The following is a 15390-nucleotide window of genomic DNA, read 5'->3' as shown; positions in this document are numbered from 1 at the left end:
TTTTATATTTCACTGCTAGTAAAGTTATATTCAGTTAGATTTTTGCCAATACTTAGAGGACTCAGTTACTTTTATATACTGCATTTATCTATTTGACAACCAGATCTTGCGGAGACAGATAATGTGTTATCTTACCAAAACGAGAAGCAGAGATATAACTATATGAAGATAAGTTAACTCTGACGCTAGGAGGATTTTTTTCTCCTGTGATTGAAAGTACATCTAAGATTTTGGTGGCATGTAGGATAGCAATAATACATAAAAACATTAATAACAGTTTCATGAAATTTTATAACTGTTTTACTGTTTAAGAATTTTAAAAAATTTTAATACATCACATTGCTAATTACACTACTTTATTACAAAGTGTTTTTTCTATAACCCATCTCTATGGCACAAACCAAAATGGCAAGAATAAAACACAGGTCATTGTAGTAGTAATTTTTTAATACTTGTAAATAATTGGTATTAAACATTATTAAAACATTAATTAAAACATTAATTAATTGTAAAAATTATTGAAACAAAAATTAAGTAATTTTTAATACTTGTAAATAATTGGTATTAAACATTATTAAAACATTAATTAAACCTGTATATTTGAGCACTGGTAGTATCTTTAATGGTATTTTTATTGGCTTGATGGTGGGTCACACTTCTTTTAACACAAGACTACCCTTATTATTTAATAGTTTAATTAATGTACTAATATTTGGAGTAGACTTCAAAATATTGTTTTCCATATGCTTTTAATTTGGACCTTGAAAATAATTAGTTTATTTTTCTGGAATTAAAGAAAATTTGTCCGCTTTGTTTTGTCATTCTTTCCAAAGACAAGGCTCCTGAAATCATAGAACTTGAGAATGCTGGATTCTGTAATATTCGAGAATATGATTGTATGACAGTGAGAGTATTTGGTCAAGGCTTCAAAGAATCACCTTCAATTAAATGTGAAGTTACTAAACTGCAGGTATGTTAATTTTAGTGTTGAAAAACAATTAAGTTTATGAGTTATTCAGATTAATTTTATCTTGGATTAATTTGGACTGTCAGTTAGTAACATAGTCCCAAAGGATGTCCTATCCACAGAGAGCCCAATAGGAAAATGGTTAAGTTGCTTGACCTTAAAGCTTCTTCCTTATTTGTTAACTCTATTAAACTATTTTATATAATTTTTATTGCTGTATTGGTTCAGTATTCCAGTCATAATAAGAAATTAAAATAATATTAAGCTTGATATGCAAGCCTCTGTATTTATTGAAATGTAAAACCACAAAGAATGGAGATCATTTTTATCCAACACAGTCTGTACGACTTATGGAGCATAGGGATATGAACAGTTCCCTTTACAAAGTAAAAAGTTGAAGATTAATTGTACTTATCCTTTATATTTCCCTTAGTATGGATTTCAAAAAGAAAATAATGTTTTTCTTTCTTTGGACCACAAACAACAGACATGATCACTCACTTTAAACACTGGTATATCAAATTATACCTTATTTTGATGGTTATTTATATGGGCTTCCTTTTCTTTATTCAAGTGGATTTTTATTTTAAGGAAAATTCTTTGAAAGTACCTACTTGGATAAGCTGAAAACTTAAAACAGCAAATGACATTTTAGCATTCTGTTTACTTTTTCTCTAAATTGCTAAAGCCAAATGTGATCCTGAGATTGAGAACTTAAGAAGGAAATAACTTTTGTATCTGTCTTTATCAAATCATTATACAAGAAAAGTATGCTTATTTCCAGATTTTTTGAGTAGAGCTTTTCTAAATAACCATGAAATATTTTAATCCCAATGAAATAATAAGACACCCAGTAGAAAGTGGAATATATGTATAATTTTATTCACTTAGTATTACTCAGGAGAGTAGACATTATATTGTTCATGGCAGAATAAATTGTATGACCTCACACTACCATTAAGTGATTTGCCAAGAAAGAAAAAGTACACTTTGTATTTACTTTCAGATATATTATTTGCTGTGATATTTATTCTCATACTACTTCCTTTTTCTAAACATCTGATAAAAAGCACACTATGAAATTCTCTAACACACTATACGGAACCACAGAAAGAAATATCAATGTTCACTAGCCCAAACCAAACTTACTTAGATTAGCAATTTTCTTTAGCACCCTGTTCAGGATATTTATGCATTTCATTTGTAATGCAATTTGGTTTATTTTGAAATATTTGTATTCCACTTTGAATTTCCTCCATACTGTGGTTGATTTTAGCTATTTACTTATTTGGAAAGTATACGAAGTATTATCATGGTTTTGAGGGTTTGCACCATACGAAAGATACACACAGAGAAATGTCACTCTCTTATCATCTGTACCTCTGTCCATTACCCTTTCTTTCCATCCCATTTCCATCTATCCCCTGAAGGTATCCACTCACATTATTTTCTGGTTTATCTTTACTGCATTTCTTTTGTACAAAGGAACAGAGAAATCCCTTCTTTTTGCATGAAAGGTAGCATATTATAGATGTTCTTTTCTACTTTTGCAGCAGTGATTTTAAACAAGTTTTTATCTAGAGATGCAAGCACCCAATCCTTTCTTTCACTCCCTCCCCACTAGAAAAGCAGCCAGGACTTTACAGAATCCAATTTTTAAATACTCACAGGATTAAATCCAAGTAGCTGTCCTAGAAATGAATGGCCCTTTGTGATCTAGCTCTTGTCTATTTTTGCAAACCTGAACCTCCTGCATATGCTCTACTAAAATCTCATGCTGTCTCAGGCATCCCTGCCTTTCACTTGCTATTCCCTCCAGCCAGTGCTGAGTAGCACTCTCCATTTCTGCTCCCAGAATCCAAATAGCAGTCTCCTCTTCTACTTTCAGGAAGAGAAGCTTCCCTTGACTGTGTTAGAGTCAGTGGCTTCTTTCTCATTAAGCTTTATTTGAATCTTGGTTACAGTGATATTAAAGTTATCTTATTTGTCTGTCTTTTCTTCTGGATCTTTTTTCATCAGAAAGCCCTCAGCACATACAGATACAAAATACTGATGAATGGAAAATAAATAGAACTCTGTTTATTCCTTGTTTGGGGTAGGCTTGTCTAAACATGGGTGGAAATGATTTCTGTACTTCCAGTCATTGGCTGAAGTCTCATTTCAATACACAAAGCCCTGTATCCATCTAAGTGTCCATATCATGACTACCCCAAGACATTCTTGTCAGTCCCACTCCACTAGAGGGGGACCACTGAACTGACCTATCTGTTGGGCCAGACTGTACATACCCCCTTAAACATGGAGATTTCTACTGTGGCCTAATCTTTCAGTTATCAAATCTTAACAAGATCGTTTCTGCTGGCCACAGATAAGCATGTTCTTGCCTTCTTTTCCATCTCCTGCTGACCCTCAGTACAGAAGCATCAGGATGTTCCTGGATCATTTCGGAGCAATTGAAAGCATTCCACAGTCATAAATTTTTTAAAAATTGTAAATCAAAATATTGTTAATAAAATATGCCCTTTTAGTTTTCTATGTAGTTACCAGTACCCAGAAAATTATTCTGGCTTTTCCTCTTCAGACACCAATGCATTTTTATACTGAAAAATAATCCTTTAAGTGTAGGTTAAGTATGATATGCCACTGAGTTATTTAACAGGGTGAACTGGTTAGAATTAAATTTTAAGTTACATAAATTCATTTGAACTACCTTGAGCAAAAATGGTATTTATTTATGAAAACAGTACGTTTTTCACAGAATCAGGATTAGAATGTCATTGCTGAATTCTCAGGAGTAACTTGAACTTGGGACTTGAACACATGAAAACTCAGTATGTCTGCATTTGTATGTGTGTGTGTTTATCTGTCTCAGTTCTTTTTTTTCTCTATAGGCTTCATTTTCCCCTTTTACTAGATACTAGCTTTCACCACATTGTGAAAAACACAGCCACCTACAGCTCCATAACTTTGAGTCTTGCACCTCAAGCCATCAGAAGCAGACTGGCCCAACTTGCCCTCTGGTACAAAGTTAAAATAGCCCAAGTAATCAAAGCATTGGCTCAGCTTAGATCCACCCCAGAGCAGTTGCGTGTAGTCAGGAAGATGGGTCATATAAGAACATGAGAGGGTTCTGGGAACCAGATAGAAAGAGCAATTTCAAGTTGAAGTAGAAGTAGAAGGTTAGGAGCTTTTGCAGGAGAAATGAGTTTCTGGGCAGCAAATCAATCCATTGTGTTTCAACTACATAGTCAAATGTGTTTCCTCTTGCTGTAAAACTTATTATATGGTGATTCATTATATATGACCAATATTGGTAACTTCTTTGATTTGAACCCACAGGAAATGCGTGAGGCATTAGAAGCAGTTTACATCAAATTTAAGCATATATGGTTTTCATTGTTCTATATCAAATTCAATGTTGATGTCACTTTTATTACTTTAGTATATATTCCATTATACCAGGCATACATTTAAAATTTATATTTTGATTACGAGTAATTCACTAGCAAGGAATTTCCTTAATTAAACAGAGGTTAATTGCCTTCTCATTATGCCTTTAGTATAATAACAGTAAATGGGTCCTTGGAAAAGCTGTCTACACGCATACTGTTTTTCAAAATAGCAGAACTATCGATTGTCAGCTGCCCCCTGATGATCAACAGTCTGATAACATGAATCTGATGGGTGAGAAACCAATTGCAAAGTGGCAATTAAAGGTAAAAAAGAAAAGATATTCTCATATTTATAAACAAAGTAAATATATATTAACATTTCATAATGAATTTATGAAGCTACATTTAGAATATATTATCTTATTATAAAACTACATCTTACAGGTATCTAATGATGGTTATAGGTTCAGTAATCCCAGAATAATGATCATATATGATGGGGCTTGTCAAGTTTGTGGTCTCTATGGTAAGGACTCGTGTACTATAAAGGTATGCAATTTTTTCACTTATTTTCACATTTATATGATAGGTATTTTCATTTACCTTAATGACATATTAGTTTTTTCACCTTCATATCAGAAATACTAATAGAGAAAAGACTTTCTCAAGTTTATATGTGGTTAACTAAAATTGTTACTCTGCCCATAACTGTTGTTGAAATGGCAAAGAGAAGGTTTCTACCTTTTATGTTTTGAAGTGGCAGGTTGTTTATTCCTTAAAAATAATTCAAAAGAGAAGATTCAGATTGAATTTTAACTCCTACATATATTCCTTTTTAAATAGTAATAATTTTCTGGTACAATGTCTCTCGACAGTTAACTAATCTTTGTAACTAAGGGTGTGCATTTGGATGGAGCTTGTAAAATGTATAAAGCTGGCACTTCTACAGGGAGGGGCTTTTTTTGTGGCAACTAAGTTCATTGAACCTTGCAAATCTCCCCCGCTGAACGGATGACAGAAGAGCCCAGCCAGAGCTGAATCCTCACAGCCACACCCTATTCATCCAGCTCCGGTCTGTTGGGTTTATCAACAGAGCTCTCTCACATGCCAGCTGCTGATGTAATAGATACCATGGATCTAATATTACTTGGCTCTTTAAAACTGAGAAGCATATCAAATAATATTTATGTAGATAAATTTTAAAGTATTATTTTACATTTTAAATCTTTCTTCCTTTGAGATTAGCAATTAGATCACATCAATAAGAAGTTTCTGTTTCTGAAAAGTTGTTTGATTTTTACTTTCCCCAAAATATTCCATTTCCACATGTTTTATGATAGGTACTTTTAAAATGTTATAATTCACAATTGTTTTATATTGTTGGAGCTATTCTGTTCTTATTTTTGTGTCGTGTTCTAAGTGACATCAGAGGAGATTTTGTCAAATGGGCAAAGTTTATATATGCTGAACAAAATTTGGTGTTCCCGGGTTGAAAATGATTGCTACGTTTAACATTATTTCTTTGTAGATAAGCCTCTCTTTCTACAATTTGTATAAGGATATCCATTGTCAAGTGTGGATAATTATATCATGGTTCTGGTTCAGTTCCGCCACGTTCAGAGGACATAGTGGGTTCCTAGACCAAGGGAAAATAGCTATAAACTGATGTGTTTCTATAAGCTGAGCAGGGGAAAAATTGTTTCATTGCTTTATTAATAGAGCATTTCCAGACTGAGTTAGTAGTAAAACAAAACAAAACAAACAAGCAAACAAACAAACAAAAAACAAGAAGAAAAGACAAGTTTTCTTCCGTGTTATTTATAAGCTATAATGCTACACAGAGATAAAGCTATATATGTATTTTCTTATTCCCTCCATATTGATCAGTTCCAAAGGCATTTACACAAAAAGGGAATGATTTGTTTTCTAACATACATTTATGATTAGGACATATGAAAAAATGTTTCCTAACCAAAACAGACTTATAATATGCTTTCACTGGAATCACCAACATAGATGGTGCTAGTTTCTATGTACATTTTTTTCCTAAACACTAACTATAACATCTTAATTGTTTTTCTCTTTTTAAAATTTCCATTAGGAAAATGTTTGCATTATTGATGGGCTCTGCTACATTGAAGGAGATAAAAATCCTATCAGCCCTTGTTTGATTTGTAGACCAAAAATTTCAAAATTTACTTGGTCATTTTTAGAAAGTAAGTTAATCTTTATTAATCCAAATATTTCCTTGACAAGATATTTTTAAGTGATTTTAAACCATGAGTTACATAAATGTATTATAAGATGAACACTGTGTTTAGTTTAGGATCTTTTTCTAACTGCATGATTTACTTTTCTTGAACGTAATATAAGATTTTCGAAATGTTATGTTATGTAATTTCTATGATTATACTACAATAGGGTAGGGATTTTATTTTAATATTTGATACTGAAAGCAAATGTGAATTATTAATGGAAGAAATTGGAATGGTTAATTCAGTTACACACAGTTTGTACAAGTCAAATAGCTACTAACAAAATAGGCTTTCAAGTACTATGTAAGTACATAAACATCCATCAGTAAACATTGGTGGGTTTAGTGGAAAGAGAACATTACTTTGGTACCAAAGCTCTATATCCTATTCTTAGCCTCACTTCTTTTTAGTTTTGTGACAAGACATTTAGCTATTTAAATTCTAGAGGCCATGCATTCATCACCTGTTGAATAAGATCACCTGGACTCAGTAATCTATTGAGTGCCTTCAGCCCTACCATTCTTTGACTCCATGAGTATAATAGTGGGTCCAGATAATGTCTGGATATTAGTCCTACCCGGAAAAAACACCCCACATCATAGCCATGTACCATATAATTTCTTCACTTCCTTAAATACAGCTATATGTAATTCCACATAGATGTTTCTTCATTCTCTTTCCTCAGTCAAAAGACCAGGCATCATAAAATACGACAAAATATAATTACTCCCTGTTGCCGTCCCCATGTAATTTTATCTGAGTCATAAAGCCTTATATTTATACTGAGCTTTGTAGCATCACTATATATATATATTACTGTATATACAAATTTCATGACTGTGTGAGAGTATTTGTCAGATGATTCATTGCTCAGGTGCAAGACTCACGGGCTGTTATGGGAAGACAATGAAAATTTGGAGAAGAATTTAGTGCAAGACACAAAGGAAACACACTATAATTTCTGAATTGGTGTCTATGTTGTTAATGGCTTTGGTATGACTGACTCATCATAGATTTACAATGTTCAGGGATACAAGGGGTTGGAAATATCATCTGTCCCAACTTTCCCATATTGAGGGGTAAGGAAATTGAAATCAGTAAATTGTGTAAAGATACATGAGGGCAGAATGGGAGCCCGAACTACATTCTCTTGGCATTAGTGCTTTGTTGATGCAAGTGGAGTGTGTTTGTGCCCAGCGCAATGAAAAAGGCTGTTCTTTCTCTCTGTTAAACCAGTTGGCAAGGAAGGGGGACATTTTTTAAAGTGACAATATAAAAACATGTTTTAAAACATTACTTGAGCACAAAGGGAGCCCTCTCTGTCCTCTGAAATAACCAGCATTCCAGCAAGTGAGCTTGGCAGCTAGAAAGACCTCTGAGGAGCAGAGGGTTGCTATGACTCTATGACCTCCAGTAACTGGGGAGACAGGTACAGTGAGGAAGTCAGGGGAGTCAAATGAACAACCCGTCGTGGAGAGTAAAGGAGAAATAAAGAAAAAAGGTGTCGAGGAGTAAAGTAAAGCTGAAAAGGGTAAAGGACGAAGAAGAGAGAGTGAAAGAGCAAGCAGTTGAGTTGGTGGACATTGAGAAGTAATTTCAGGCGGGAAAGGCAAGGCATCCGGTCTGGGGAATGCAAATGTGTTTATGTATTTTATGCTCTGTTCAAAGTGCTTTTACACTCTCGTAGCAAAGTTTGAAGTCTTAAACCTGTCAGTTACTTTTACATTTTCTAAGAATGCAATTGAATTTATTCCAAATGTAAAAAAAAGAGCCAAGGTAGGTAATGGAAGTTTTAGCAGAGGTCGAACTTCATCAGAATGTTCCAGTGGGAGCTCTTTGAATTGTACTTTCCTTTTTTTTTTCTACACGAGTACAAAGTAAATGTTTTCTCTGTGACAGACAACCAACCCCCGGTGATTCAAGTACCACAAAACAAATTACAGACATTTTTGGGGGAGAACTTTGTGTACCAGTTCACGGCCTTGGATCCCGAAGGTTCTGACATCCATTTTACCCTGGACTCAGGTCCTGAGGGAGCAAATGTTTCCTCTACAGGACTTCTCACGTGGAAAACAGAGTCCCAAACTCCACAGCAATTCACTTTACGTTTTAACGATGACTGCAATGCTGAAACAAGAGTCACGATTATGGTAATATTTATCATTACATAAATGCCACTGAATTAATTAGCAATATTGCTATCTATTTTAAATTTAAAATATAATTCTTAATTTGTGCAGAGGAACTAAATTATTCAACATTTTATGGAAAATTAAACTGCCAAAGTGCTGTTTTTGTCAGAATTTAAAATCTTAGGGACAGTCTCAAGTCTAGAGCACAGAGCTAAATGACTAATTCCTAGATCATTTTCGCCTGTACTTAACTATAATAAGGATAAAGAATGTATTCATGTCTACCTCTCTGAAAGATCTATCTTCAGATTGATAATTAAACCCTTTTTCTTCAAGTAAAGTCATTTTTTATTGACCATTCTTTTGATATTATCAGTCATGAGCTATTAATACTGTTTTTTATGCACTGCATTCACTCAAAATTTGGGACACACTCATACAAAAGTAATGGTATGAAGCGCAGTAGTGTACTATGTCATGTTAACCAGATAATTCAAGTGACTGTTTACTCTCTGTATTTTAAGAGAACTCAGGTGACCGTCTAAATGCTTTACACCCTATGGGAGTGTTTTTATGCTGCTTGCATTATAGAAATTCATTGATCATCTTGTAACATTTTTAAAAATTATCCCCAGCATTTATATTTTGGCTATGCTCTTGAAAGTTGGCAAAATTACTTCATTAAACTATCTTTTAAAATACTCTTTTACATTAAATATATATGTTTTTTGTTTGTTTTGCAAAACTCATGGGCTGGTCTTAGTTGCACATAAACATACACGCCTATCACAATTTCTGGGGCATACACTGAAGTTAATTTTATTGAAAAGTAAGGCATTTGTTTTTTGTTTCTTTTGGAGGTGACTGTGAAGTCTTGTGATTGCCTGAATGGTGGATCATGTGTGTCAGATAGTAAATTTCCTCCAGGCAGTGGAAGGTACCTATGTGTCTGCTTGCCCAGCTTTCAGGGCAGTCTCTGTGAAGTGAATGTCACTGAGTGCCATGCGAACCCCTGTGGCCTGGGCAGATGTATTAGTGGATTTCCTGATTATTCTTGTGTATGTCCGCCTGAATTCAAGGGTAAGTTTTGGTTCTTCATGAATGAAATTAGTATGGGAACAAATTAGAAAGGAAAGTTCCTTAGCTTTCCAAATAATCCACAGATTACTCAAGCAAGTGTATGGTCCTAAAGATTTTAATATACATTTAAAAAGTCTAGTAAAAGTCATCACAAAGTCATTTACTACCCGTGTCATTTTGTTATTGTACATAGCTTACATATACTCATTATTCTGCCCATTTTTATAATTTTAATGGCAATATTCTGTGTCTGTGTTGTATTTTGCAGGTTTCTAAACATTTCTGTCTAAATTTGGTAGAAATATATTTAAATGTATTACTATCAAAATATAATATAGAATAATAAAGAAATTTGCCATGGGAAATGTAAAAATTATCCTTTAAGAAAGGTTGATAATTCATTAACTTAAAAAGATCATGATATAAAGTTAGAGTTGAAATCAAACAAAATTTGCTAACTCATTAATTATCCTAAAATGTCTGATTCTAGAAACCGCAACTAAGTATGTGAATGATTACTTTTAATTTCCCAGGGCTTTTTATAAGTCATACCAGTATTTCCTCTAATTTAAATATATACAAATGTTAAATAAGTAAATATGCAATTATTGAGCTGATATTTTTTCCTTGAAGGCAGATCTATTTTAACATTATAATGGAACTAAGCGGGATATTTAGGTGTCTTCTAATTTTCTCAGCATTTTAAAATAAAAATTTTAGGGGGCGCCTGGGTGGTGCAGTCATTAAGCGTCTGCCTTAGGCTCAGGGCGTGATCCTGGCGTTATGGGATCGAGCCCCATATCAGGCTCCTCACTGGGAGCCTGCTTCTTCCTCTCCCACTCCTCCTGCCTGTGTTCCCTCTCTTGCTGGCTGTCTCTCTCTCTGTCAAATAAATAAATAAAATCTTTTAAAAAAATAAAATAAAATAAAATAAAATAAAAATTTTAGGGGCACCTGGGTGGCTCGGTCAGTTAAGTGTGCAACTCTTGATTTCAGCTTAGGTCATGATCTCAGGGTCTTGAGATAGAGCCCCACATAGGCTCTGGGCTCCAAGAGGAGTAGGCTTGTCCCTCTCCCTCCCTTTCTGCCCCTCCTCCTGCTCAATCTCTCAAATAAATAAATAAAATCTCTCTCTCTATCTCTCTGAAATAAATAAAATCTTAAGATAAAATAAAATAAAAATTTTATCATTTGGGACTATTTGCTACAGATTACATTTTAAAGAATTCAAATATTGATTGTTTCATGGATTTTACTCTAGTGAGTAAATGACTGAATATATTCATTCAAATAAGTTTTTAAACATTTAAAAGAGCAACAGGATCTCAAATAATTTTACTGAGTAAAGACTAACTTTTCCTACCACGCTGTAAAGTTTTCATGGATTTTCACAGCTAATGCAATAACTGCACTGAATAAGTTGTCCTTAAGCTAAGCAGGCAACCATTCTAAAAACTTTTTAAAAATTTTCCCTGAGTTTTTTTAACAAAGTAAAAATGGGTGCTATAATAAGGTAATTTTTTGCCTTAAAATTTTAATGGCCTTGTCTTCTTTGTTATAGGGAAAATCTTATGTACTTGAAGGGTCTTGTTTAATGTAAAATAGAATCTGATTAATGACTATGCTTAACTCTGTTGTAAATCCTAAAATTAGTACATCCCTGTTATTACAGGACAGCTTTTCTGAGTTTGTAGGACATACCTTAATATAAAAGAAGTAAAGATATCTTTAGGAGAGTAAAAGTAAAATATCTTTAAGTAAAAGAAATCAAATAATGAGCACTTAAGGGACATATAATGTTTATCAAAGTAAATATTTTAAACTCTCAATCTGTATTTTGTTTAGGCAAAAATTGCCAGGAAGATGTTGATGAGTGTGAATCCAGGCCTTGCTTTCCAGGAGCAGAGTGTCTCAATACCTTTGGCTCCTATCATTGTGGTTCATGTCCAAAAGGATTTTATGGTGATGGGAAAATGTGTCATGGTAAAAGTCCTTATTTTCTGCCATGAAATGTTTTTTGCTCCATTTAATTAATCCAAATCTCTCAGTTCTATTATCTCTTCTACTCATGTATTAAGTGTCGTGCACTAAGCTGGATGTGGAGGATGCAAAAAATAGATAAGACATGCCTTCTGACCTAACAGGTTTGAGTATACTACCAGGGAGTCTGACATGTAATCACCATAGTTCAGTATGGTGTTCTGTGTCTTTTGATAGAAGTGCCTGGAGAGAATAGTAGGAATACTACACAGGAAATCACGTCTACCTAGAGGGATAATGAAAAGTTTTAAAAATGAAGTGTCATTATAGCTAACTCTGATGTGTCCAGTCAAGAGAGAGAAAGCTTTCTAGGCTGAAGAAACATCATGCACAAAGGTGGAGAGGCATGTAACATCACAGCATACCTTGGGCACTGTGAATAACTCAGTGTGCTTAAAATATAGAGGGTAAGAGGGACTGCTACAAGAGTTGAAGCTAGAGACCTAGCCAGTGGGCAGATCACTGACAAACCATGAGAAACATGATATGATTTACATCTGAGAAGTCTACTCAAGAACAGTATGGAGGATGGACCTCTTATGGATAAGGAACTGTGCAAGTCTGAAGGGGCAAAGAAAAGCTAAGACAATAATACAAATAAATAGGAAAGAGATGAAGATATTCTGACCTTAGATGAGGAGGTAATGGTTGAAACACTAAAGAAGCAAGTTGATGGTCTGTGGTCAGTGATTGGGATTAGCATGGAGAGGGAAAGAGAATTACTAAGTTCCAAGTGTTCAGTTTAGGTGAATGGGTGTGTAGGATTGGCATTCACATTGCTATACACTAAATCATGTCACCCCAAAATTGATATGTTGTGTCCCAAACCCCCAGTGTGGCTGTATTTAGAGTAAGGAATTAATTGAGGTTAAATGAGGTCATGAGGGAGGATTAGGATCCAATAGGATCAGTACCCTTTTAAGAGGACACACCAGAGATCTTACTCTGTCTCTCCCGGCCATGTGAGGACACAGGGAGAAGGTGGCTGTCTGGGAGCCAGGAAGAGACTCTCACCAGGCACCAAATGGGCCTGCACCTTGATCTTGGACTTGTTACCCTCCAGAATGGTAAGAAAATAAATTCCTATTGTTTAGGACACTCAGTCTGTGGTATTTTATTATAGCAGCCTGAGCTGACTAAGACAACAGGACACCCATGAAATCTAAGGAAGAAAGAGTGGTTTGGGAAGGGAAAGAAAGAATGCAGTATGGATACATAGAAACAGGTGACTCCAGGTGGAGCTCAGGGAGGGAAGATTAAGTTAAAGATACAATTCTTAGGGTCATCAGTCATGGATGAAATTGCCCACAGAGAACACTAAGAGAAAGGAAGACAAAAATCAGTGGATATCAACCTTTTAAAAGCTTAAAAGAGAAAAGTTAATTATAGAAGGCAGTGTCAACCATAATTTGGTATCATTCAGTGAATAAGATCCCATTTTGATGAAAACTATGTCACTTTGTGCTTCAGATTGGAGTGGGCCAATCTAGGACTAGAGGTCACAGATTTGAGCAGCACAGTGCAGGTTGGTAAGGGGAATTCCCTACTATCTCAGCCACTCACATTTCCCCCCTCAATACCCAGGCCGAAATACTCAACAGTATCAGATCCTTCACTCCGTGCGCTAAAGTGATCTAAGATCAGCCTTTTGTAAACAGAAGCTCATTCCCTGAATAAAACCTATATCAAGTGGAACTTAAGAGTAAAGCAAGTTGAACCCAGTCCCATTACACATGAGTGATTAATAAGTTTCTTAACTCTGTCAGAGGCATTTGTGTATTTAGGAAGATGCTTGTTAATACAAAATAATTTTTTCCTCATTGGTATTGTTTACTTAGTTTTTATGGCAGGCACTAGAGTCACTGACTATAAAAGCCACTACAGCACAGTTCTTATTCTTGAGGTTGCTAACTAGAAGAGGAGACGCATGAGTCAATATCAAGGACAAAGCTCTGTGGGAGAACACAGATGGATGAAATTGGTTGGGTGAGTGTGAGACTATAGGAACATCTGTTAGTCACATTGGGTTGCCATAACAGAATAACACAGATAGGGTGACTTAAACAACAGAAATTTGTTTCCTCAGAGTTCTGGAGGCTGGAAGTTCAAGATCAAGGTGCCAGTAGTGTTGGTTTCTGGCTTTTCTCCATGGCTGACAGATGGCCCCCTTCTTACTCTGTCCTCACATATGCATCCTGCTTGTGGCTCCTCCTCTTCTTAAAAGGACACCAGTCCTATTGGACAAGAGCCCCACTCATGACTTCATTTAACCTTAATTTTCTCCTTAAAGGTAATACAGTCACATTTAGAGTTAGGGCTTTAACATAAATAGATTTGAGGGGACACAAGTCAGTCCATAACACAAGGATTTGCTGAAGAGGCGACATGTAAGCTAGCTCTGTAATCTAATTTGTGAAGAGTTCAATGCAAGTGACATTTGTATTGTATGTTCTTTTTCACAGTATTTTGGTTTTTTAATAGTGTAATCTGTTTTTTGTGCATTCATCTACAGTTGAAGCACAGTTTTTACATGAATCTACTACACATACTGTGGTTCTTACAAGTTCTAACGAAAGTGAAACCAAGGAAGAGAATGGTAAAAATGCCGTACAGAGAGAAAGGCGTGTTAAGTCAACAAATGGAAATGCCTCCAGTAAGTAGTTGTCTTGCTAAACAAAATCTAATGATGAGTAATATCTCCCATTTATGTTTTCAGCAGACCAACATATTGATTCCTTAGGAATTTTTCTTTTTAGAAAGATCACCTAAGATTATACAATGCAGTTTACAAATTGTTCTTTTTCTTGTATTCTAGAAAAAATGATGCATGTTGTATAATGAACAAATGATATTTAAGGTGATTTCAGAGAAGCTTATGATTGGAAGTGACCATTTCAAAGTTACATTTTGTAACTCCCTGGTCATTCAGCATTGACACCCTAAACCATTATTTCATAAGGCCTTTTCTTTTCCACAGTGCTGTCTTTATAACTCTTGATTAATTCAATTAATATTCTGATTGTCTTCACAAGGACCGTACACATTTTACATTAGCTTTCTTTATGCTTTTGCATTTTGTAATATTAGCTATTCATCTTGCAAGATTATCACTGCACTTATTTATTTTGCAAGGTGTCTTTTGTCAATTACTGCAATACAAGAAAGCTATCTTGATTTTGATTTATTCATGCATCCAATTGCCTTATTAAACTCTCTTATTTATACTATTTTTATAGTTGATTCTCTTTCTTGGTTTTGTAAATAGACAATAAGTCTTGCCAATAGTGAGTTTGTCTCTTACTCTTAGTTACCTTCTCATTGTAATAATAATTATGATTTACTCTGTATTTATGAGACACCAGCACTAGACAAATATTATCTATATACTATCTCATTCAATCCTCTCAATAGCTATAGACAGTAACTGTTATTATTTACACTTTATAGATGTTACTCATCTGTACAGAGGCATAGATAGGTTAAGTATTCTGTTCAGATTTATAGAGTTTGTAAAGGAAGGGAGA

At 34.6% G+C, this 15390-nt stretch overlaps 1 protein-coding gene across 2 annotated transcripts in view; it reads left to right on the top strand.

Annotated features, from left to right (window-relative positions):
• Positions 1-15390, top strand: part of VWDE (von Willebrand factor D and EGF domains) — a 65134-nt gene that overhangs the window by 33952 nt on the left and 15792 nt on the right. For both annotated transcript variants that reach the window (XM_026506617.4, XM_044386828.3), the window contains exons 13-20: positions 834-970; positions 4528-4683; positions 4804-4908; positions 6461-6575; positions 8514-8764; positions 9607-9826; positions 11672-11809; positions 14379-14519. In XM_026506617.4, coding sequence (XP_026362402.2) covers positions 834-970; positions 4528-4683; positions 4804-4908; positions 6461-6575; positions 8514-8764; positions 9607-9826; positions 11672-11809; positions 14379-14519 — 1263 coding nt within the window. The remainder of the gene's footprint in view (positions 1-833; positions 971-4527; positions 4684-4803; positions 4909-6460; positions 6576-8513; positions 8765-9606; positions 9827-11671; positions 11810-14378; positions 14520-15390) is intronic.

Source organism: Ursus arctos, unplaced genomic scaffold (genome assembly GCF_023065955.2).
Source record: "Ursus arctos isolate Adak ecotype North America unplaced genomic scaffold, UrsArc2.0 scaffold_3, whole genome shotgun sequence".
Classification (NCBI taxonomy): Eukaryota; Metazoa; Chordata; class Mammalia; order Carnivora; family Ursidae; genus Ursus; species Ursus arctos.
The sequence above is the reverse complement of the archived record's forward strand: the minus strand, read 5'-3'. Positions and strand labels throughout refer to the sequence as shown.